Source organism: Oncorhynchus mykiss, chromosome 10, assembly GCF_013265735.2.
Source record: "Oncorhynchus mykiss isolate Arlee chromosome 10, USDA_OmykA_1.1, whole genome shotgun sequence".
Classification (NCBI taxonomy): Eukaryota; Metazoa; Chordata; class Actinopteri; order Salmoniformes; family Salmonidae; genus Oncorhynchus; species Oncorhynchus mykiss.
This window is the reverse complement of record NC_048574.1, coordinates 58,685,750-58,708,102: the sequence shown is the minus strand read 5'-3', so window position 1 is coordinate 58,708,102 and position 22,353 is coordinate 58,685,750. Positions and strand designations below refer to the sequence as shown.

General features: G+C 49.6%; 2 protein-coding genes across 2 annotated transcripts in view; both read right to left on the bottom strand.

Moving 5' to 3' along the window:
- The window catches only part of LOC110533164 (mucin-5AC-like), a 16,837-nt gene extending 10,127 nt beyond the window's left edge, over window positions 1–6,710 (bottom strand). The window contains exon 1 of the mRNA XM_036933480.1: window positions 5,201–6,710. The gene's annotated coding sequence lies outside the window, so the exon portion shown is untranslated. The remainder of the gene's footprint in view (window positions 1–5,200) is intronic.
- On the bottom strand, window positions 6,057–22,353 carry LOC118966640 (mucin-5AC-like). Its single transcript, XM_036989364.1, has 6 exons — window positions 22,334–22,353; window positions 18,443–18,630; window positions 11,767–13,416; window positions 9,195–9,267; window positions 7,306–7,665; window positions 6,057–6,270 (listed from the first exon to the last, which is right to left on the bottom strand). Exons 1-6 carry the CDS (start codon window positions 22,351–22,353, stop codon window positions 6,057–6,059), a joined length of 2,505 nt encoding a protein of 834 aa, XP_036845259.1.

Here is a 22,353-nt window from a genome sequence, read left to right as displayed (position 1 = left end):
GGAGCAGTTGTGGTTGTTTGTTGAGTATCTGTGGTTGTTGTAGCCCCAATTTTAGTTGTCGTTGGAGCTTGTATGGTTGTTGTGGGAGAAGCTGTGGTTTTTGTTGGAGCAGATGTGGTTGTTGTTGGAACATCTGGCGTTGTTGGTGGAGCAGCTCTGGTTGTTGTGGGAACAGCTGTGGTTGTTGTTGGAGCAGCTGTGGTTTTTGAAGTAGCGACTGTGGTTGTTGTGGGAGATTCTGTGGTTGTTGTGGGAACAGCTGTGGTTGTTGTTGGAGGAGCTGTAGTTGATGTGGGAGCAGTTTTGGATGTCGTTGGAGTATCTGTAGTTGCTGTAGCCCCAATTGTAGTTGTCGTTGGAGCTGCTGTGGTTGTTGTGGGAGAAGCTGTGGTTGTTGTTGGAGCAGATGTGGTTGTTGTTGGAACATCTGGGGTTGTTATTGGAGCAGCTGTGGTTGTTGTGGGAGAAGCTGTGGTTGTTTTTGGAGCAGATGTGGTTGTTGTTGGAACATCTGGGGTTGTTGTGGGAACAGCTGTGGTTGCTGTTGGAGAAGCTATGGTTGATGTGGGAGCAGTTGTGGTTGTCGTTGGAGCAGATGTGGGGATGGATGTGGTTGTTGTGCGAGCAGATGTGGTTGTTGTAGGAGAAGGTGTGGTTGATGTGGGAGCTGTTGTGGTTGTTGTTGGAGTATCTGTGGTTTTTGTTGCCCCAATTGTAGTTGACGTTGGAGCTTGTATGGTTGTTGTGGGAGAAGCTGTGGTTGTTGTTGCAGCAGATGTGGTTGTTGTTGGAACATCTGGAGTTGTTGTTGGAGCAGCTGTGGTTGTTGTGGGAACCGCTGTGGTTGTTGTGGGAGCAGTTGTGGTTGTTTGTTGAGTATCTGTGGTTGTTGTAGCCCCAATTTTAGTTGTCGTTGGAGCTTGTATGGTTGTTGTGGGAGAAGCTGTGGTTTTTGTTGGAGCAGATGTGGTTGTTGTTGGAACATCTGGCGTTGTTGTTGGAGCAGCTCTGGTTGTTGTGGGAACCGCTGTGGTTGTTGTGGGAGCAGCTGTGGTTGTTGTGGGAGCAGCTGTGGTTGTTGTGGGAACAGCTGTGGTTGTTGTGGGAACAGCTCTGGTTGTTGTTGGAGCAGCTGTGGTTTTTGAAGTAGCGACTGTGGTTGTTGTGGTTGTTGTGGGAACAGCTGTGGTTGTTGTTGGAAAAGCTGTAGTTGATGTGGGAGAAGTTTTGGTTGTTGTTGGAGTATCTTTCGTTGTTGTAGCCCCAATTGTAGTTGTCATTGGAGCTGCTGTTGTTGTTGTGGGAGCAGCAGTGAGTGTTGAGGAGATGGCTGTAGTTGTTGTGGATGTATCTGTGTTTGTTGTGGGAGCAGCTGTGGTTGTTGTTGGAAGAGTTGTGGTTGTGGTTGGAACATAAGGGGTTGTTGTCGAAGTAGCCGTGGTTCTTGTGGGAACCACTGTGGTTGTTGTGGGAACAGCTCTGGTTGTTGTGGGAGCAGCTGTGGTTTTTGAAGTAGCGACTGTGGTTGTTTTGGGAGATTCTGTGGTTGTTGTGGGAACAGCTGTGGTTGTTGTTGGATAAGCTGTGGTTGATGTGGGAGCAGTTGTGGTTGTTGTTGGAGTATCTGTGGTTGTTGTAGCCCCAATTGTAGTTGTCGTTGGAGCTGCTGTGGTTGTTGTGGGATCAGCAGTGAGTGTTGATGGGATGGCTGTGGTTGTTGTGGATGTATCTGTGTTTGTTGTGGGAGCAGCTGTGGTTGTTGTTGGAAGAGTTGTGGTTGTGGTTGGAACATCTGGGGTTGTTGTCGGACTAGCCGTGGTTGTTGTGGGAACAGCTGTGGTTGCTGTTGGAGAAGCTATGGTTGATGTTGGAGCAGTTGTGGTTGTCGTTGGAGTATCTGTGTTTGTTGTAGCCCCAATTGTAGTTGTCTTTGGAGCTTGTATGGTTGTTGTGGGAAAAACTGGGATTGTTGTTGGAGCAGCTGTGGTTGTTGTGGGAACCGCTGTGGTTGTTGTGGGAGCAGCTGTGGTTGTTGTGGGATTAGCTGTGGTTGTTGTGGGAACAGCTGTGGTTGGTGTGGAAACAGCTGTGGTTGTTGTGGTAGCAGCTGAGGTTGTTGTGAGAGCAGCTGTGGTTGTTGTGGGAGCAGCTGTGGTTGTTGTGGGAGATTCTGTGGTTGTTGTTGGAGCAGATGTGGTTGTTGTTGGAACATCTGGGGTTGTTGTTGGAGCAGCTGTTGTTGTTGTTGGAGTATCTGTGATTGTTGTAGCCCGAATTGTAGTTGTCGTTGGAGCTTGTATGGTTGTTGTGGGAGAAGCTGTGGTTGTTGTTGGAGCAGATGTGGTTGTTGTTGGAACATCTGGGGTTGTTGTTGGAGCAGCTGTGGTTGTTGTGGGAGCAGCTGTGGTTGTTGTGGGAGCAGCTGTGGTTTTTGAAGTAGCGACTGTGGTTGTTGTGGGCGATTCTGTGGTTGTTGTTGGAACAGCTGTGGTTGTTGTGGGAGCAGCTGTGGTTGTTGTGAGAGCAGCTGTGGTTGTTGTGGGAGCAGCTGTGGTTGTTGTGGGAACAGCTGAGGTTGTTGTTGGAGCAGCTGGGGTTGTTGTTGGAGCAGATGTGGTTGTTGTTGGAACATCTGGGGTTGTTGTTGGCGCAGCTGTGGTTGTTGTGGGAACCGCTGTGGTTGTTTTGGGAGCAGCTGTGGTTATTGTGGGAGCAGCTGTGGTTGTTGTGGGAACAGCTGTGGTTGTTGTGGGTGCAGCTGTGGTTGTTTTGGGAACCGCTGTGGTTGTTGTGGGAGCAGCTGTGGTTGTTGTGGGAACAGCTGTGGTTGTTGTGGGAGAAGCTGTGGTTGTTGTTGGAGCAGCTGTGGTTGTTGTGGGAGAAGCTGTGGTTGTTGTGGGAGCAGCTGTGGTTTTTGAAGTAGCGACTGTGGTTGTTGTGGGAGATTCTGTGGTTGTTGTTGGAACAGCTGTGGTTGTTGTGGGAGCAGCTGTGGTTGTTGTGAGAGCAGCTGTGGTTGTTGTGGGAGCAGCTGTGGTTGTTGTGGGAACAGCTGAGGTTGTTGTTGGAGCAGCTGGGGTTGTTGTTGGAGCAGATGTGGTTGTTGTTGGAACATCTGGGGTTGTTGTTGGCGCAGCTGTGGTTGTTGTGGGAACCGCTGTGGTTGTTTTGGGAGCAGCTGTGGTTATTGTGGGAGCAGCTGTGGTTGTTGTGGGAACAGCTGTGGTTGTTGTGGGAGCAGCTGTGGTTGTTTTGGGAACCGCTGTGGTTGTTGTGGGAGCAGCTGTGGTTGTTGTGGGAGAAGCTTTGGTTGTTTTGGGAGATTCTGTGGTTGTTGTGGGAACAGCTGTGGTTGTTGTTGGAGGAGCTGTAGTTGATGTGGGAGCAGTTTTGGTTGTTGTTGGAGTATCTGTGGTTGTTGTAGCCCCAATTGTAGTTGTCGTTGGAGCTGCTGTGTTTGTTGTGGGAGCAGCAGTGAGTGTTGAGGGGATGGCTGTGGTTGTTGTGGATGTATCTGTGTTTGTTGTGGGAGCAACTGTGGTTGTTGTTGGAAGAGTTGTGGTTGTGTTTGGAACATCTGGGGTTGTTGTCGGAGTAGCTGAGGTTGTTGTGAGAGCAGCTGTGGTTGTTGTGGGAGCAGCTGTGGTTGTTGTGGGAGATTCTGTGGTTGTTGTTGGAGCAGATGTGGTTGTTGTTGGAACATCTGGGGTTGTTGTTGGAGTAGCTGTTGTTGTTGTTGGAGTATCTGTGGTTGTTGTTGCCCCAATTGTAGTTGTTGTTAGAGCTTCTATGGTTGTTTTGAGACCAGCTGTTGTTGTTTGTGTAACCGCTGTGGTTGATGTAGGAGCAGCTGTAGTTGTTGTATCCACAGCTGAAGTTGGAGTTGTGGCTGCTGGGGGTTGTGTTGGTACAATGACCTCTGTAATTATAAAATGGATTGTTAGGTTTTCTATTCTGATTGATCCAATGGTGTTCTATAGGATTCCATTATACCTAAATCTTATTAACTGTACAGTGGCTAAAAATGGTGTACAACTCTAAACAAATTCTGACATAAAACCCAGTCAACAAAGTTACAGATGTTTCATCAACAGTGCTGAGGACGTAGGGTTACTCAGTTTTGCTTCTTGTTGTTGAGCATAAGATAAGAAGGCAATGGGTTTTCTCTTCAGAATGAAAAATTTTTACAACCACATTTGTTAGTTTGTTTTCTATGTCAAGTATCAATAATAAAAGACAGATAATCAACTCCAGGCTGCGTAGTTAAATGGAAATGACCTTCGTCACCTGTTTGGGACCGGATCACACCCCCTACGTTGTGATTTATTTTAATAGAATTGCACAGTCTTGAATGAACCATTCCTTGCATATATATGCAAGTTATAATGAACTGATATGTTATAACAAATTAGTAACAGGAAATCTGTGATGAACAACTAGTGCAAATAATATGTGTGTCTTACTTGTTGCCACAATGGAGGCTGTGTTCACTGGGAGAGAGAAATTAGAGCTGTTGCTTGAAACTGCCTCTGTCATCGTGGCAGCCACATCACTGGTCGCAGGGACTACACTGGTATCGTTAAATACCAGCTTAGTGATTACCACAACTGAACCTTGACTGGAAAACAACCACAATTATTATTTTAAATTATGATTTCATCAACAGATCAGATTCATGTTGATATGCTATGATAAATATGAACAATTAAACAAATGACTTCTAACTTAAATAGAACCCCAAACACGATGTCAGAAAAAAATGCTTAGAATTACTTCTTACCTGAAACCTATAACTTCTATGCGAATGAAACTGGATCCATATTTACTTTTGTACACAATTTCCAGCTGTAAAAAAATAATATGAATATATCATAATTTATACATGAATATGTCCTGAGACATTGCGAAGGTTTTACATTGAAATATACTTTACAACTCACCCTAACCCTAATTTAAAGGTTTGCTTATCATTTTGAAATATTTTCTTCATTACTTGCAAACTACTACTAAATCAATATATCAATCAATCATTTAAATTCAGTCCAAGCAATCATTGAGCAGAATAGTTTTAGATTTTATTCCCTGCATTTAATAACATGATATTTTGATTACTGAATTGACTAGACTAAACCTTTTTTTGTTAGGGAATCTAAAAGTATGATATTAAAAGGGTTGAAAATGAAAGTAAAACAGTATTTACCGCTGTAGACACAGTATTTGCTAATTCTTTGAACTCTGGTGAAGAAACATTATTCAAATCTGCTGTGAAGTTTTGCTCCAATTTGAACTCCAACTTCACCTCTGGTGGTGGAGGGGCCGGTGTTGTGATAGTGGTTGAAGAACCAGTTGTAACTGTGGTAAGAGCAGCTGTTGTTGTTCTTGGAGCAACTGTGGTTGTTGTGGCAGCAGCTGTGGTGGTTTTGGGAGCAGCTGTGGTTGTTGTTGGAGCAGAAGTGGTTGTTGTGGCAGCATATGTTGTTGTTGCTTGAGCAGCTGAGGTTATTGCTGGAGCAGCTGTGGTTGTTGTGGGAGCAGAAGTGGTTGTTGTGGGAGCATATGTTGTTGTTGCTTGAGCAGCTGTGGTTGTTGCTGGAGCAGCTGTGGTTGTTGTGGGAGCAGAAATGGTTGTTGTGGCAGCAGATGTTGTTGTTGCTTGAGCAGCTGTGGTTGTTGCTGGAGCAGCTGTGGTTGTTGTGGGAGCAGAGGTGGTTGTTGTGGGAGCAAATGTTGTTGTTGCTGGAGCAACTGTGGTTGTTGTGGGAGCAGAAGTGGTTGATGTGGGAGCATATGCTGTTGCTGTGGGAGCAGCTGTGGTTGTTGTGGGAGCAGAAGTGGTTGATGTGGGAGCATATGTGGTTGTTGGCAGAGCAGCTGTAGTTGTTGTGGAAGATCTTGTGGTTGCTGTTGAAGCAGCTGTGGTTAATGTGGGAACATCTGAGGATGTTGTGTAAATAGCTGTCGTTGTTGTGGGATTAGCTGTGGTTGTTGATGGAGCAGCTGTGGTTTTTGTGGGAGCAGCTGTGGTTGTTGTTGGAGTGTCTGTGGTTGCTGTAGCCTCAGTTGTAGTTGTCTTTGGAGCTGCTGTGGTTGTTGTGGGAGCAGATGTGGGTGTTGTGGGGAAGGATGTGGTTGTTGTGCGAGCAGTTGTGGCTGTTGTTGGAGAAGGTGTGGTTGATGTGGGAGCAGTTGTGGTTGTTGTGGGAGCATCTGTGGCTGTTGTAGCCCCAATTGTAGTTGTCGTTGGAACTTGTATGGTTGTTGTGGGAGAAGCTGTGGTTGTTGTTGGAGCAGATGTGGTTGTTGTTGGAACATCTGGGGTTGTTGTCGTAGCAGCTGTGGTTTTTGTGGGAACAGCTGTGGTTGTTATGGGAGCCGCTGTGTTTGTTGTGGGAATAGCTGTGGTTGTTGTTGGAGCAGTTGTGGTTGTTGTTTGAGCAGCTGTGATTGTTGTGAAAGTTGCTGTGGTTGTTGTAAGAGCAGCTGTGGTTGTTATGGGAGCAGCTGGCGTTGATGTTGGAAATGCTATGGTTGTTGTGGGTGCATCTGTGGTTGTTGTGGGAGAATCTGTGGTTTTTGATGGAGCAGCTGTTGTTGCTGTTGGAACACCTGAGGATGTTGTGTAAGTAGCTGTCGTTGTTGTGGGATTAGCTGTGGTTGTTGTTGGAGCAGCTGTGGTTGTTGTGGGAGCAGCTGTGGTTGTTGTGGGAGCAGCTGTGGTTGTTGTGGGAGCAGCTGTAGTTGTTGTGGGAGCAGCTGTGGTTGTTGTTGGAGCAGCTGTGGTTGTTGTGAGAGCAGCTGTGGTTGCTGTTGGAGATTTGGTGGTTTTTAAAGTGTTGGCTGTGGTTGTTGTGGGAGATTCTGTGGTTGGTGGTGGAGCAGCTGTGGTTGTTGTGGGAGCAGCTGTGGTTGTTGTGGGAGCAGTTGTGGTTGTTGTTGGAGTATCTGTGGTTGTTGTAGCCCCAATTGTAGTTGTCGTTGGAGCTTTTATGGTCGTTGTGGGAGAAGCTATGGTTGTTGTTGGAGCAGATGTGGTTGTTGTTGGAACATCTGGGGCTGTTGTCGTAGCCGCTGTGGTTGTTGTGGGAACAGCTGTGGTTGTTTTGGGAGCAGCTGTGGTTGTTGTTGGAGAAGCTGTGGTTGTTGTGGGAGCAGCTGTTGGAGAAGCTGTGGTTGTTGTGGGAGCAGCTGTGGTTGTTGTTGGAGCAGCTGTGGTTGTTGTTGGAGCAGTTGTGGTTGTTGTTGAAGAAGCTGTGGTTGTTGTAGTAACAGCTATGTTTGTTGTGGGAACAGCTGTGGTTGTTGTGCGAGCAGCTGTGGATGTTGTGGGAGCAGCTGGGATTGTTGTGGGAGCAGCTGTGGTTGCTTTGGGAGCATCTGTTGTTGTTGTGGGATAAGCTGTGGTTTTTGGGGGAGCAGCTGTAGTTGTTGTGGAAGATTCTGTGGTTGCTGTTGAAGCAGCTGTGGTTGTTGTGGGAGCAGATGTGGGTGTTGTGGGGAAGGATGTGGTTGTTGTGGGAGAAGCTGTGGTTGTTGTTGGAGGTGTGGTTGATGTGGGAGTCGTTGTGGTTGTTGTTGGAGTATCTGTGGTTGTTGTAGCCCCAATTGTAGTTGTCGTTGGAGCTTTTATGGTCGTTGTGGGAGAAGCTATGGTCGTTGTGGGAGAAGCTGTGGTTGTTTTGGGAGCATCTGTGGTTGTTGTGGGAGACGGTGTGTTTGTTGTGGGAGAAGCTGTGGTTGTTGGGGGAGCAGCTGTAGTTGTTGGAGAAGCTATGGTTGTTGTGGAAACAGCTGTGGTTGTTGTGGGAGCAGCTGTGGTTGTTGTGGGAGGAGCTGTGGTTGTTGTGGGAGCAGCTGTGGTTGTTGTTGGAGCAGCTGTGGTTCTTGTTGGAGCAGTTGTGGTTGTTGTTGGAGTAGCTGTGGTTGTTGTGGGAACAGCCGTGGTTGTTTTGGGAACAGCTATGGTTGTTGTGCGAGCAGCTGTTGATGTTGTGGGAGCAGCTGGGATTGTTGTGGGAGCAGCTGTGGTTGTTTTGGGAGCATCTGTGGTTGTTGTGGGAGAAGCTGTGGTTGCTGTGGGAGCAGATGTGGGTGTTGTGGGGAAGGATGTGGTTGTTGTGGGAGCAGCTGTGGTTGTTGTTGGAGAATGTGTGCTTGATGTGGGAGCAGTTGTGGTTGTTGTTGGAGTATCTGTGGTTGTTGTAGCCCCAATTGTAGTTGTCGTTGGAGCTTTTATGGTCGTTGCGGGAGCAGCTGTGGTTGTTGTTGTAACATCTGGGGCTGTTGTCGTTGCAGCTGTTGTTGTTGTGGGAACTGCTGTGGTTGTTGTGGCAGTGACTGTGGTTGTTCTGGTAGATTCTGTTGTTGTTGTTGGAGCAGCTGTGGTTGTTGTGGGAGTAGCTGTGGTTGTTGTGTGAGCAGCTGTGGTTGTTGTTGGAGCAGCTGTGGTTGCTGTTGGAGAAGTTGTGGTTGTTGTGGAAACAGATGTGGTTGTTGTGGGAGCAGCTGTGGTTGTTGTGGGAGAAGCTATGGTTGTTGTTGCAGCAGATGTGGTTGTTGTTGGAACATCTGGGGCTGTTGTCGTAGCAGCTGTGGTTGTTGTGTGAACAGCTGTAGTTGTTGTGGGAGTAGCTGTGGTTGTTGTGTGAGCAGCTGTGGTTGTTGTTGGAGCAGCTGTGGTTGTTGTCGTAGAAGCTGTGGTTGTTGTGGGAACAGCTGTGATTGTTGTGGGAGCAGCTGTGGTTGTTGTGGGAACAGCTGTGGTTGTTGTGGCAGCGACTGTGGTTGTTGTGGTAGATTCTGTTGTTGTTGTTGGAGCAGCTGTGGTTGTTGTGGGAGTAGCTGTGGTTGTTGTATGAGCAGCTGTGGTTGTTGTTGGAGCATCTGTGGTTGTTGTTGGAGAAGCTGTTGTTGTTGTGGAAACAGCTGTGGTTGTTGTGGGAGCAGCTGTGGTTGTTGTGGGAGAAGCTGTGGTTGTTGTGGGAGCAGCTGTGTTTGTTGTTGGAGCAGCTGTTGTTGTTGTTGGAGCAGTTGTGGTTGTTGTTGGAGTAGCTGTGGTTGTTGTGGGAACAGCTGTGGTTGTTGTGGGAACAGCTATGGTTGTTGTGCGAGCAGCTGTTGATGTTGTGGGAGCAGCTGGGATTGTTGTGGGAGCAGCTGTGGTTGTTTTGGGAGCATCTGTGGTTGTTGTGGGAGACGCTGTGGTTGTTGGGGGAGCAGCTATAGTTGTTGTGGAAGATTCTGTGGTTGCTGTTGAAGCAGCTGTGGTTGCTGTGCCAGCAGATGCGGGTGTTGTGGGGAAGGATGTGGTTGTTGTGGGAGCAGCTGTGGTTGTTGTGTGAGCAGCTGTGGTTGTTGTTGGAGCAGCTGTGGTTGTTGTCGTAGCAGCTGTGGTTGTTGTGGGAACAGCTGTTGTTGTTGTGGGAGCAGCTGTGGTTGTTGTGGGAACAGCTGTGGTTGTTGTGGCAGCGAATGTGGTTGTTGTGGTAGATTCTGTTGTTGTTGTTGGAGCAGCTGTGGTTGTTGTGGGAGTAGCTGTGGTTGTTGTATGAGCAGCTGTGGTTGTTGTTGGAGCAGCTGTGGTTGTTGTTGGAGAAGCTGTTGTTGTTGTGGAAACAGCTGTGGTTGTTGTGGGAGCAGCTGTGGTTGTTGTGGGATAAGCTGTGGTTGTTGTGGGAAAAGCTGTGGTTGTTGGGGGAGCAGCTGTAGTTGTTGTGGAAGATTCTGTGGTTGCTGTTGAAGCAGCTGTGGTTGCTGTGGGATCAGATGTGGGTGTTGTGGGGAAGGATGTGGTTGTTGTGGGAGCAGCTGTGGTTGTTGTTGGAGAAGATGTTGATGTAGGAGAAGTTGTGGTTGTTGTTGGATTATCTGTTGTTGTTGTAGCCCCAGTTGTAGTTGTCATTGGAGCTTGTATGGTTGTTGTGGGAGAAGCTGTGGTTGTTGTTGGAGAAGATGTGGTTGTTGATGGAACATCTGGAGCTGTTGTCGTAGCAGCAGTGGTTGTCATTGGAGCTTGTATGGTTGTTGTGGGAACAGCTGTGGTTGTTGTGGGAGTAGCTGTGGTTGTTGTGTGAGCAGCTGTGGTTGTTGTGTGAGCAGCTGTGGTTGTTGTTGGAGCAGCTGTGGTTGTGTTTGTAGCAGCTGTGGTTGTTGTGGGAACAGCTGTGGTTGTTGTGGGAGCAGCTGTGGTTGTTGTGGGAACAGCTGTGGTTGTTGTGGCAGCGACTGTGGTTGTTGTGGTAGATTCTATTGTTGTTGTTGGAGCAGCTGTGGTTGTTGTGGGAGTAGCTGTGGTTGTTGTATGAGCAGCTGTGGTTGTTGTGGGATCAGCTGTGGTTGTTGTGCGATCAGCTGTGGTTGTTGTTGCCTCAATTGTAGTTGTCGTTGGAGCTTGTATGGTTGTTGTGGGATCAGCTGTGGTTGTTGTGGGAGCAGCTGTGGTTGTTGTGAGAGCAGCTGTGCTTGTTGTGGGATCAGCTGTGGTTGTTCTGGGAGCAGCTGTGGTTGTTGTGGGAGCAGCTGTTGTTTTTGTTGGAGCAGCTGTGTTTGTTGTTGGAGCAGCTGTGGTTGTTGTGGGAGCAGCTGTGGTTGTTGTGGGAGAAGCTGTGGTTGTTGTGCGAGGTGCTGTGGTTGTTGTTGGAGCAGCTGTGGTTGTTGTTGGAGAAGCTGTGGTTGTTGTGAGAACAGCTGTGGTTGTTGTGCGATCAGCTGTTGATGCAGCTGGGATTGTTGTGGGAGCAGCTGTGGTTGTTTTGGGAGCATCTATGGTTGTTTCGGGAGCCGGTGTGGTTGTTGTGGGAGAAGCTGTGGTTGTTTTGGGAGCATCTATGGTTGTTTCGGGAGCCGGTGTGGTTGTTGTGGGAGAAGCTGTGGTTGTTGGGGGAGCAGCTGTAGTTGTTGTGGAAGATTCTGTGGTTGCTGTTGAAGCAGCTGTGGTTGCTGTGGGAGAAGATGTGGGTGTTGTGGTTGTTGTGGGAGCAGCTGTGGTTGATGTTGGAGAAGGTGTGGTTGATGTGGGAGCAGTTGTGGTTGTTGTTGGATTATCTGTGGTTGTTGTAGCCTCAATTGTAGTTGTCGTTGGAGCTTGTATGGTTGTTGTGGGAGCAGATGTGGTTGTTGTGGGAGCAGCTGTGGTTGTTGTGAGAGCAGCTGTGCTTGTTGTGGGAGCAGCTGTGGTTGTTGTGGGAGCAGCTGTGGTTGTTGTGAGAGCAGCTGTGGTTGTTGTGGGATCAGCTGTGGTTGTTGTGGGGGCAGCTGTGGTTGTGGTGGGAGCAGCTGTGGTTGTTGTTGGAGCAGTTGTGTTTGTTGTTGTTGGAGCAGTTGTGGTTGTTGTGGTAGATTCTGTGGTTGTTGTTGTAGCAGCTGTGGTTGTTGTGGGAGTAGCTGTGGTTGTTGTGGGAGCCGCTGTGTTTGTTGTGGGAGCAACTATGGTTGTTGGGAGAGCAGCTGTTGTTGATATGGGATCAGATGTGATTGTTGTGGGAGCAGCTGCGGTTGTTGTGGGAGCAGCTGTGGTTGTTGTTGGAGCATCTGTGGTTGTTTCGGGAGCCGGTGTGTTTGTTGTGGGAGAAGCTGTGGTTGTTGTGGGAGCAGCTGTGGTTGTTGTGGGAGCAGCTGTGGTTGTTGTTGGAGCAGCTGTGGTTGTTGTGGGAGCAGCTGTGGTTGTTGTGGGAGAAGCTGTGGTTGTTGTGGGAGGTGCTGTGGTTGTTGTTGGAGCAGCTGTGGTTGTTGTTGGAGAAGCTGTGGTTGTTGTTGGAGAAGCTGTGGTTGTTGTGAGAACAGCTGTGGTTGTTGTGCGATCAGCTGTTGATGTTGTGGGAGCAGCTGGGATTGTTGTGGGAGCAGCTGTGGTTGTTTTGGGAGCATCTATGGTTGTTTCGGGAGCCGGTGTGGTTGTTGTGGGAGAAGCTGTGGTTGTTGGGGGAGCAGCTGTATTTGTTGTGGAAGATTCTGTGGTTGCTGTTGAAGCAGCTGTGGTTGCTGTGGGAGCAGATGTGGGTGTTGTGGTTGTTGTGGGAGCAGCTGTGGTTGATGTTGGAGAAGGTGTGGTTGATGTGGGAGCAGTTGTGGTTGTTGTTGGATTATCTGTGGTTGTTGTAGCCTCAATTGTAGTTGTCGTTGGAGATTGTATGGTTGTTGTGGGAGCAGATGTGGTTGTTGTGGGAGCAGCTGTGGTTGTTGTGAGAGCAGCTGTGGTTGTTGTGGGAGCAGCTGTGGTTGTTGTGGGAGCAGCTGTGGTTGTTGTGGGAGCAGCTGTGGTTGTTGTGAGAGCAGCTGTGGTTGTTGTGAGAGCAGCTGTGGTTGTTGTGGGATCAGCTGTGGTTGTGGTGGGAGCAGCTGTGGTTGTGGTGGGAGCAGCTGTGGTTGTTGTTGGAGCAGTTGTGGTTGTTGTGGTAGATTCTGTGGTTGTTGTTGTAGCAGCTGTGGTTGTTGTGGGAGTAGCCGTTGTTGTTGTGGGAGCCGCTGTGTTTGTTGTGGGAGCAACTGTGGTTGTTGGGAGAGCAGCTGTTGTTGATATGGGATAAGATGTGATTGTTGTGGGAGCAGCTGCGGTTGTTGTGGGAGCAGCTGTGGTTGTTGTTGGAGCATCTGTGGTTGTTTCGGGAGCAGGTGTGTTTGTTGTGGGAGAAGCTGTGGTTGTTGTGGGAGCAGCTGTGGTTGTTGTGGGAGCAGCTGTGGTTGTTGTGGGAGCAGCTGTGGTTGTTGTTGGAGCAGTTGTGGTTGTTTTTGGAGAAGCTGTAGTTGTTGAGGGAACAGCTGTGGTTGTTGTGCGATCAGCTGTTGATGTTGTGGGAGCAGCTGTGGTTGTTTTGGGAGCATCTATGGTTGTTTCGGGAGCCGGTGTGTTTGTTGTGGGAGAAGCTGTAGTTGTTGTGGGAGCAGCTGTAGTTGTTGTGGAAGATTCTGTGGTTGCTGTTGAAGCAGCTGTGGTTGCTGTGGGAGCAGATGTGGGTGTTGTGGGGAAGGATGTGGTTGTTGTGGGAGCAGCTGTGGTTGATGTTGGAGAAGGTGTGGTTGATGTGGGAGCAGTTGTGGTTGTTGTTGGATTATCTTTGGTTGTTGTAGCCTCAATTGTAGTTGTCGTTGGAGCTTGTATGGTTGTTGTGGGAGCAGATGTGGTTGTTGTGGGAGCAGCTGTGGTTGTTGTGAGAGCAGCTGTGGTTGTTGTGGGAGCAGATGTGGGTGTTGTGGGGAAGGATGTGGTTGTTGTGGGAGCAGCTGTGGTTGATGTTGGAGAAGGTGTGGTTGATGTGGGAGCAGTTGTGGTTGTTGTTGGATTATCTTTGGTTGTTGTAGCCTCAATTGTAGTTGTCGTTGGAGCTTGTATGGTTGTTGTGGGAGCAGATGTGGTTGTTGTGGGAGCAGCTGTGGTTGTTGTGAGAGCAGCTGTGGTTGTTGTGGGATCAGCTGTGGTTGTTGTGGGAGCAGCTGTGGTTGTTGTGGGAGCAGCTGTGGTTGTTGTGAGAGCAGCTGTGGTTGTTGTGGGATCAGCTGTGGTTGTTGTGGGAGCAGCTGTGGTTGTTGTGGGAGCAGCTGTGGTTGTTGTGGGAGCAGCTGTGGTTGTTGTTGGAGCAGTTGTGTTTGTTGTGGTAGATTCTGTGGTTGTTGTGGGAGCAGCTGTAGTTGTTGTGGAAGATTCTGTGGTTGCTGTTGAAGCAGCTGTGGTTGCTGTGGGAGCAGATGTGGGTGTTGTGGGGAAGGATGTGGTTGTTGTGGGAGCAGCTGTGGTTGATGTTGGAGAAGGTGTGGTTGATGTGGGAGCAGTTGTGGTTGTTGTTGGATTATCTTTGGTTGTTGTAGCCTCAATTGTAGTTGTCGTTGGAGCTTGTATGGTTGTTGTGGGAGCAGATGTGGTTGTTGTGGGAGCAGCTGTGGTTGTTGTGAGAGCAGCTGTGGTTGTTGTGGGAGCAGATGTGGGTGTTGTGGGGAAGGATGTGGTTGTTGTGGGAGCAGCTGTGGTTGATGTTGGAGAAGGTGTGGTTGATGTGGGAGCAGTTGTGGTTGTTGTTGGATTATCTTTGGTTGTTGTAGCCTCAATTGTAGTTGTCGTTGGAGCTTGTATGGTTGTTGTGGGAGCAGATGTGGTTGTTGTGGGAGCAGCTGTGGTTGTTGTGAGAGCAGCTGTGGTTGTTGTGGGATCAGCTGTGGTTGTTGTGGGAGCTGCTGTGGTTGTTGTGGGAGCAGCTGTGGTTGTTGTGAGAGCAGCTGTGGTTGTTGTGGGATCAGCTGTTGTTGTTGTGGGAGCAGCTGTGGTTGTGGTGGGAGCAGCTGTGGTTGTTGTGGGAGCAGCTGTGGTTGTTGTTGGAGCAGTTGTGTTTGTTGTGGTAGATTCTGTGGTTGTTGTGGGAGCAGCTGTGGTTGTTGTGAGAGCAGCTGTGGTTGCTGTGGGAGGTTCTATGGTTTTTGAAGTAGCGACTGTGGTTGTTGTGGTAGATTCTGTGGTTGTTGGTGGAGCAGTTGTGGTTGTTGTGGGAGTAGCTGTGGTTGTTGTGGCAGCCGCTGTGTTTGTTGTTGGAGAGGCTGTGGTTGTTGGGAGAGCAGCTGTTGTTGATATGGGAGCAGCTGTGGTTGTTGTGGGAGTAGCTGTGGTTGTTGTATGAGCAGCTGTGGTTGTTGTTGTAGCAGCTGTGGTTGTTGTGGGAGCCGCTGTGTTTGTTGTGGGAGCAACTGTGGTTGTTGGGAGAGCAGCTGTTGTTGATATGGGATCAGCTGTGATTGTTGTGGGAGCAGCTGCGGTTGTTGTGGGAGCAGCCGTGGTTGTTGTGGGAGCAGCTGTGGTTGTTGTGGGATCAGCTGTGGTTGTTGTGGGAGCAGCTGTGGTTGTTGTGGGAGCAGCTGTGGTTGTTGTGAGAGCAGCATTGGTTGCTGTGGGAGGTTCTATGGTTTTTGAAGTAGCGACTGTGGTTGTTGTGGTAGATTCTGTGGTTGTTGGTGGAGCAGTTGTGGTTGTTGTGGGAGTAGCTGTGGTTGTTGTGGCAGCCGCTGTGTTTGTTGTTGGAGAGGCTGTGGTTGTTGGGAGAGCAGCTGTTGTTGATATGGGAGCAGTTGTGGTTGTTGTGGGAACAGCTGTGGTTGTTGTGGCAGCAACTGTGATTGTTGTGGGAGATTCTGTGGTTGTTGTGGGAGCAGCTGTGGTTGTTGTGGGAGCAGCTGTGGTTGTTGGTGGAGCAGCTGTAGTTGTTGTGGAAGATTCTGTGGTTGCTGTTGAAGCAGCTGTGGTTGCTGTGGGAGCAGATGTGGGTGTTGTGGGGAAGGATGTGGTTGTTGTGGGAGCAGCTGTGGTTGTTTTTGGAGAAGGTGTGGTTGATGTGGGAGCAGTTGTGGTTGTTGTTGGATTATCTGTGGTTGTTGTAGCCTCAATTGTAGTTGTCGTTGGAGCTTGTATGGTTGTTGTTGGAGCAGATGTGGTTGTTATGGGAGCAGCTGTGGTTGTTGTGAGAGCAGCTGTGGTTGTTGTGGGATCAGCTGTGGTTGTTGTGTGAGCAGCTGTGGTTGTTGTGGTAGCAGCTGTGGTTGTTGTGAGAGCAGCTGTGGTTGTTGTGGGATCAGCTGTGGTTGTTGTGGGAGCAGCTGTGGTTGTGGTGGGAGCAGCTGTGGTTGTTGTGGGAGCAGCTGTGGTTGTTGTTGGAGCAGTTGTGGTTGTTGTGGTAGATTCTGTGGTTGTTGTTGTAGCAGCTGTGGTTGTTGTGTGAGCAGCTGTGGTTGTTGTGAGAGCAGCTGTGGTTGATGTGGGAAGTTCTATGGTTTTTGAAGTAGCGACTGTGGTTGTTGTGGTAGATTCTGTGGTTGTTGGTGGAGCAGTTGTGGTTGTTGTGGGAGTAGCTGTGGTTGTTGTGGCAGCCGCTGTGTTTGTTGTTGGAGAGGCTGTGGTTGTTGGGAGAGCAGCTGTTGTTGATATGGGAGCAGTTGTGGTTGTTGTGGGAACAGCTGTGGTTGTTGTGGCAGCAACTGTGATTGTTGTGGGAGATTCTGTGGTTGTTGTGGGAGCAGCTGTGGTTGTTGTGGGAGCAGCTGTGGTTGTTGGTGGAGCAGCTGTAGTTGTTGTGGAAGATTCTGTGGTTTCTGTTGAAGCAGCTGTGGTTGCTGTGGGAGCAGATGTGGGTGTTGTGGGGAAGGATGTGGTTGTTGTGGGAGCAGCTGTGGTTGTTGTTGGAGAAGGTGTGGTTGATGTGGGAGCAGTTGTGGTTGTTGGATTATCTGTGGTTGTTGTAGCCTCAATTGTAGTTGTCGTTGGAGCTTGTATGGTTGTTGTTGGAGCAGATGTGGTTGTTGTGGGAGCAGCTGTGGTTGTTGTGAGAGCAGCTGTGGTTGTTGTGGGAGCAGCTGTGGTTGTTGTTGGAGAAGGTGTGGTTGATGTGGGAGCAGTTGTGGTTGTTGTTGGATTATCTGTGGTTGTTGTAGCCTCAATTGTAGTTGTCGTTGGAGCTTGTATGGTTGTTGTTGGAGCAGATGTGGTTGTTGTGGGAGCAGCTGTGGTCGTTGTGAGAGCAGCTGTGGTTGTTGTGGGATCAGCTGTGGTTGTTGTGTGAGCAGCTGTGGTTGTTGTGAGAGCAGCTGTGGTTGTTGTGAGAGCAGCTGTGGTTGTTGTGGGATCAGCTGTGGTTGTTGTGTGAGCAGCTGTGGTCGTTGTGAGAGCAGCTGTGGTTGTTGTGGGATAAGCTGTGGTTGTTGTGTGAGCAGCTGTGGTTGTTGTGAGAGCAGCTGCGGTTGTTGTGGGAGCAGCTGTGGTTGTTGTTGGAGCATCTGTGGTTGTTTCGGGAGCCGGTGTGTTTGTTGTGGGAGAAGCTGTGGTTGTTGTGGGAGCAGCTGTGGTTGTTGTGGGAGCAGCTGTGGTTGTTGTTGGAGCAGCTGTGGTTGTTGTGGGAGCAGCTGTGGTTGTTGTGGGAGAAGCTGTGGTTGTTGTGGGAGGTGCTGTGGTTGTTGTTGGAGCAGCTGTGGTTGTTGTTGGAGAAGCTGTGGTTGTTGTTGGAGAAGCTGTGGTTGTTGTGAGAACAGCTGTGGTTGTTGTGCGATCAGCTGTTGATGTTGTGGGAGCAGCTGGGATTGTTGTGGGAGCAGCTGTGGTTGTTTTGGGAGCATCTATGGTTGTTTCGGGAGCCGGTGTGGTTGTTGTGGGAGAAGCTGTGGTTGTTGGGGGAGCAGCTGTATTTGTTATGGAAGATTCTGTGGTTGCTGTTGAAGCAGCTGTGGTTGCTGTGGGAGCAGATGTGGGTGTTGTGGGGAAGGATGTGGTTGTTGTGGGAGCAGCTGTGGTTGATGTTGGAGAAGGTGTGGTTGATGTGGGAGCAGTTGTGGTTGTTGTTGGATTATCTTTGGTTGTTGTAGCCTCAATTGTAGTTGTCGTTGGAGCTTGTATGGTTGTTGTGGGAGCAGATGTGGTTGTTGTGGGAGCAGCTGTGGTTGTTGTGAGAGCAGCTGTGGTTGTTGTGGGAGCAGATGTGGGTGTTGTGGGGAAGGATGTGGTGTTTGTGGGAGCAGCTGTGGTTGATGTTGGAGAAGGTGTGGTTGATGTGGGAGCAGTTGTGGTTGTTGTTGGATTATCTTTGGTTGTTGTAGCCTCAATTGTAGTTGTCGTTGGAGCTTGTATGGTTGTTGTGGGAGCAGATGTGGTTGTTGTGTGAGCAGCTGTGGTTGTTGTGAGAGCAGCTGTGGTTGTTGTGGGATCAGCTATGGTTGTTGTGGGAGCAGCTGTGGTTGTTGTGGGAGCAGCTGTGGGTGTTGTGAGAGCAGCTGTGGTTGTTGTGGGATCAGCTGTGGTTGTTGTGGGAGCAGCTGTGGTTGTGGTGGGAGCAGCTGTGGTTGTTGTGGGAGCAGCTGTGGTTGTTGTTGGAGCAGTTGTGTTTGTTGTGGTAGATTCTGTGGTTGTTGTGGGAGCAGCTGTGGTTGTTGTGAGAGCAGCTGTGGTTGCTGTGGGAGGTTCTATGGTTTTTGAAGTAGCGACTGTGGTTGTTGTGGTAGATTCTGTGGTTGTTGGTGGAGCAGTTGTGGTTGTTGTGGGAGTAGCTGTGGTTGTTGTGGCAGCCGCTGTGTTTGTTGTTGGAGAGGCTGTGGTTGTTGGGAGAGCAGCTGTTGTTGATATGGGAGCAGCTGTGGTTGTTGTGGGAGTAGCTGTGGTTGTTGTATGAGCAGCTGTGGTTGTTGTTGTAGCAGCTGTGGTTGTTGTGGGAGTAGCTGTGGTTGTTGTGGGAGCCGCTGTGTTTGTTGTGGGAGCAACTGTGGTTGTTGGGAGAGCAGATGTTGTTGATATGGGATCAGCTGTGATTGTTGTGGGAGCAGCTGCGGTTGTTGTGGGAGCAGCCGTGGTTGTTGTGGGAGCAGCTGTGGTTGTTGTGGGATCAGCTGTGGTTGTTGTGGGAGCAGCTGTGGTTGTTGTGGGAGCAGCTGTGGTTGTTGTGAGAGCAGCTGTGGTTGCTGTGGGAGGTTCTATGGTTTTTGAAGTAGCGACTGTGGTTGTTGTGGTAGATTCTGTGGTTGTTGGTGGAGCAGTTGTGGTTGTTGTGGGAGTAGCTGTGGTTGTTGTGGCAGCCGCTGTGTTTGTTGTTGGAGAGGCTGTGGTTGTTGGGAGAGCAGCTGTTGTTGATATGGGAGCAGTTGTGGTTGTTGTGGGAACAGCTGTGGTTGTTCTGGCAGCAACTGTGATTGTTGTGGGAGATTTTGTGGTTGTTGTGGGAGCAGCTGTGGTTGTTGTGGGAGCAGCTGTGGTTGTTGGTGGAGCAGCTGTAGTTGTTGTGGAAGATTCTGTGGTTGCTGTTGAAGCAGCTGTGGTTGCTGTGGGAGCAGATGTGGGTGTTGTGGGGAAGGATGTGGTTGTTGTGGGAGCAGCTGTGGTTGTTTTTGGAGAAGGTGTGGTTGATGTGGGAGCAGTTGTGGTTGTTGTTGGATTATCTGTGGTTGTTGTAGCCTCAATTGTAGTTGTCGTTGGAGCTTGTATGGTTGTTGTTGGAGCAGATGTGGTTGTTATGGGAGCAGCTGTGGTTGTTGTGAGAGCAGCTGTGGTTGTTGTGGGATCAGCTGTGGTTGTTGTGTGAGCAGCTGTGGTTGTTGTGGTAGCAGCTGTGGTTGTTGTGAGAGCAGCTGTGGTTGTTGTGGGATCAGCTGTGGTTGTTGTGGGAGCAGCTGTGGTTGTGGTGGGAGCAGCTGTGGTTGTTGTGGGAGCAGCTGTGGTTGTTGTTGGAGCAGTTGTGGTTGTTGTGGTAGATTCTGTGGTTGTTGTTGTAGCAGCTGTGGTTGTTGTGTGAGCAGCTGTGGTTGTTGTGAGAGCAGCTGTGGTTGCTGTGGGAGGTTCTATGGTTTTTGAAGTAGCGACTGTGGTTGTTGTGGTAGATTCTGTGGTTGTTGGTGGAGCAGTTGTGGTTGTTGTGGGAGTAGCTGTGGTTGTTGTGGCAGCCGCTGTGTTTGTTGTTGGAGAGGCTGTGGTTGTTGGGAGAGCAGCTGTTGTTGATATGGGAGCAGTTGTGGTTGTTGTGGGAACAGCTGTGGTTGTTGTGGCAGCAACTGTGATTGTTGTGGGAGATTCTGTGGTTGTTGTGGGAGCAGCTGTGGTTGTTGTGGGAGCAGCTGTGGTTGTTGGTGGAGCAGCTGTAGTTGTTGTGGAAGATTCTGTGGTTTCTGTTGAAGCAGCTGTGGTTGCTGTGGGAGCAGATGTGGGTGTTGTGGGGAAGGATGTGGTTGTTGTGGGAGTAGCTGTGGTTGTTGTTGGAGAAGGTGTGGTTGATGTGGGAGCAGTTGTGGTTGTTGGATTATCTGTGGTTGTTGTAGCCTCAATTGTAGTTGTCGTTGGAGCTTGTATGGTTGTTGTTGGAGCAGATGTGGTTGTTGTGGGAGCAGCTGTGGTTGTTGTGAGAGCAGCTGTGGTTGTTGTGGGAGCAGCTGTGGTTGTTGTTGGAGAAGGTGTGGTTGATGTGGGAGCAGTTGTGGTTGTTGTTGGATTATCTGTGGTTGTTGTAGCCTCAATTGTAGTTGTCGTTGGAGCTTGTATGGTTGTTGTTGGAGCAGATGTGGTTGTTGTGGAAGCAGCTGTGGTCGTTGTGAGAGCAGCTGTGGTTGTTGTGGGATCAGCTGTGGTTGTTGTGTGAGCAGCTGTGGTTGTTGTGAGAGCAGCTGTGGTTGTTGTGAGAGCAGCTGTGGTTGTTGTGGGATCAGCTGTGGTTGTTGTGGGAGCAGCTGTGGTCGTTGTGAGAGCAGCTGTGGTTGTTGTGGGAGCAGCTGTGGTTGTTGTTGGAGAAGCTGTGGTTGTTGTGAGAACAGCTGTGGTTGTTGTGCGATCAGCTGTTGATGTTGTGGGAGCAGCTGGGATTGTTGTGGGAGCAGCTGTGGTTGTTTTGGGAGCATCTATGGTTGTTTCGGGAGCCGGTGTGGTTGTTGTGGGAGAAGCTGTGGTTGTTGGGGGAGCAGCTGTATTTGTTGTGGAAGATTCTGTGGTTGCTGTTGAAGCAGCTGTGGTTGCTGTGGGAGCAGATGTGGGTGTTGTGGTTGTTGTGGGAGCAGCTGTGGTTGATGTTGGAGAAGGTGTGGTTGATGTGGGAGCAGTTGTGGTTGTTGTTGGATTATCTGTGGTTGTTGTAGCCTCAATTGTAGTTGTCGTTGGAGATTGTATGGTTGTTGTGGGAGCAGCTGTGGTTGTTGTGGGAGCAGCTGTGGTTGTTGTGAGAGCAGCTGTGGTTGTTGTGGGAGCAGCTGTGGTTGTTGTGGGAGCAGCTGTGGTTGTTGTGGGAGCAGCTGTGGTTGTTGTGAGAGCAGCTGTGGTTGTTGTGAGAGCAGCTGTGGTTGTTGTGGGATCAGCTGTGGTTGTGGTGGGAGCAGCTGTGGTTGTGGTGGGAGCAGCTGTGGTTGTTGTTGGAGCAGTTGTGGTTGTTGTGGTAGATTCTGTGGTTGTTGTTGTAGCAGCTGTGGTTGTTGTGGGAGTAGCTGTGGTTGTTGTGGGAGCCGCTGTGTTTGTTGTGGGAGCAACTGTGGTTGTTGGGAGAGCAGCTGTTGTTGATATGGGATAAGATGTGATTGTTGTGGGAGCAGCTGTGGTTGTTGTGGGAGCAGCTGTGGTTGTTGTTGGAGCATCTGTGGTTGTTTCGGGAGCAGGTGTGTTTGTTGTGGGAGAAGCTGTGGTTGTTGTGAGAGCAGCTGTGGTTGTTGTGGGAGCAGCTGTGGTTGTTGTTGGAGCAGTTGTGGTTGTTTTTGGAGAAGCTGTAGTTGTTGAGGGAACAGCTGTGGTTGTTGTGCGATCAGCTGTTGATGTTGTGGGAGCAGCTGGGATTGTTGTGGGAGCAGCTGTGGTTGTTTTGGGAGCATCTATGGTTGTTTCGGGAGCCGGTGTGTTTGTTGTGGGAGAAGCTGTGGTTGTTGTGGGAGCAGCTGTAGTTGTTGTGGAAGATTCTGTGGTTGCTGTTGAAGCAGCTGTGGTTGCTGTGGGAGCAGATGTGGGTGTTGTGGGGAAGGATGTGGTTGTTGTGGGAGCAGCTGTGGTTGATGTTGGAGAAGGTGTGGTTGATGTGGGAGCAGTTGTGGTTGTTGTTGGATTATCTTTGGTTGTTGTAGCCTCAATTGTAGTTGTCGTTGGAGCTTGTATGGTTGTTGTTGGAGCAGATGTGGTTGTTGTGGAAGCAGCTGTGGTTGTTGTGAGAGCAGCTGTGGTTGTTGTGGGAGCAGCTGTGGTTGTTGTTGGAGAAGGTGTGGTTGATGTGGGAGCAGTTGTGGTTGTTGTTGGATTATCTGTGGTTGTTGTAGCCTCAATTGTAGTTGTTGTTGGAGCTTGTATGGTTGTTGTTGGAGCAGATGTGGTTGTTGTGGGAGCAGCTGTGGTCGTTGTGAGAGCAGCTGTGGTTGTTGTGGGATCAGCTGTGGTTGTTGTGTGAGCAGCTGTGGTTGTTGTGAGAGCAGCTGTGGTTGTTGTGAGAGCAGCTGTGGTTGTTGTGGGATCAGCTGTGGTTGTTGTGGGAGCAGCTGTGGTCGTTGTGAGAGCAGCTGTGGTTGTTGTGAGAGCAGCTGCGGTTGTTGTGGGAGCAGCTGTGGTTGTTGTGGGAGCATCTGTGGTTGTTTCGGGAGCCGGTGTGTTTGTTGTGGGAGAAGCTGTGGTTGTTGTGGGAGCAGCTGTGGTTGTTGTGGGAGCAGCTGTGGTTGTTGTTGGAGCAGCTGTGGTTGTTGTGGGAGCAGCTGTGGTTGTTGTGGGAGAAGCTGTGGTTGTTGTGGGAGGTGCTGTGGTTGTTGTTGGAGCAGCTGTGGTTGTTGTTGGAGAAGCTGTGGTTGTTGTTGGAGAAGCTGTGGTTGTTGTGAGAACAGCTGTGGTTGTTGTGCGATCAGCTGTTGATGTTGTGGGAGCAGCTGGGATTGTTGTGGGAGCAACTGTGGTTGTTTTGGGAGCAT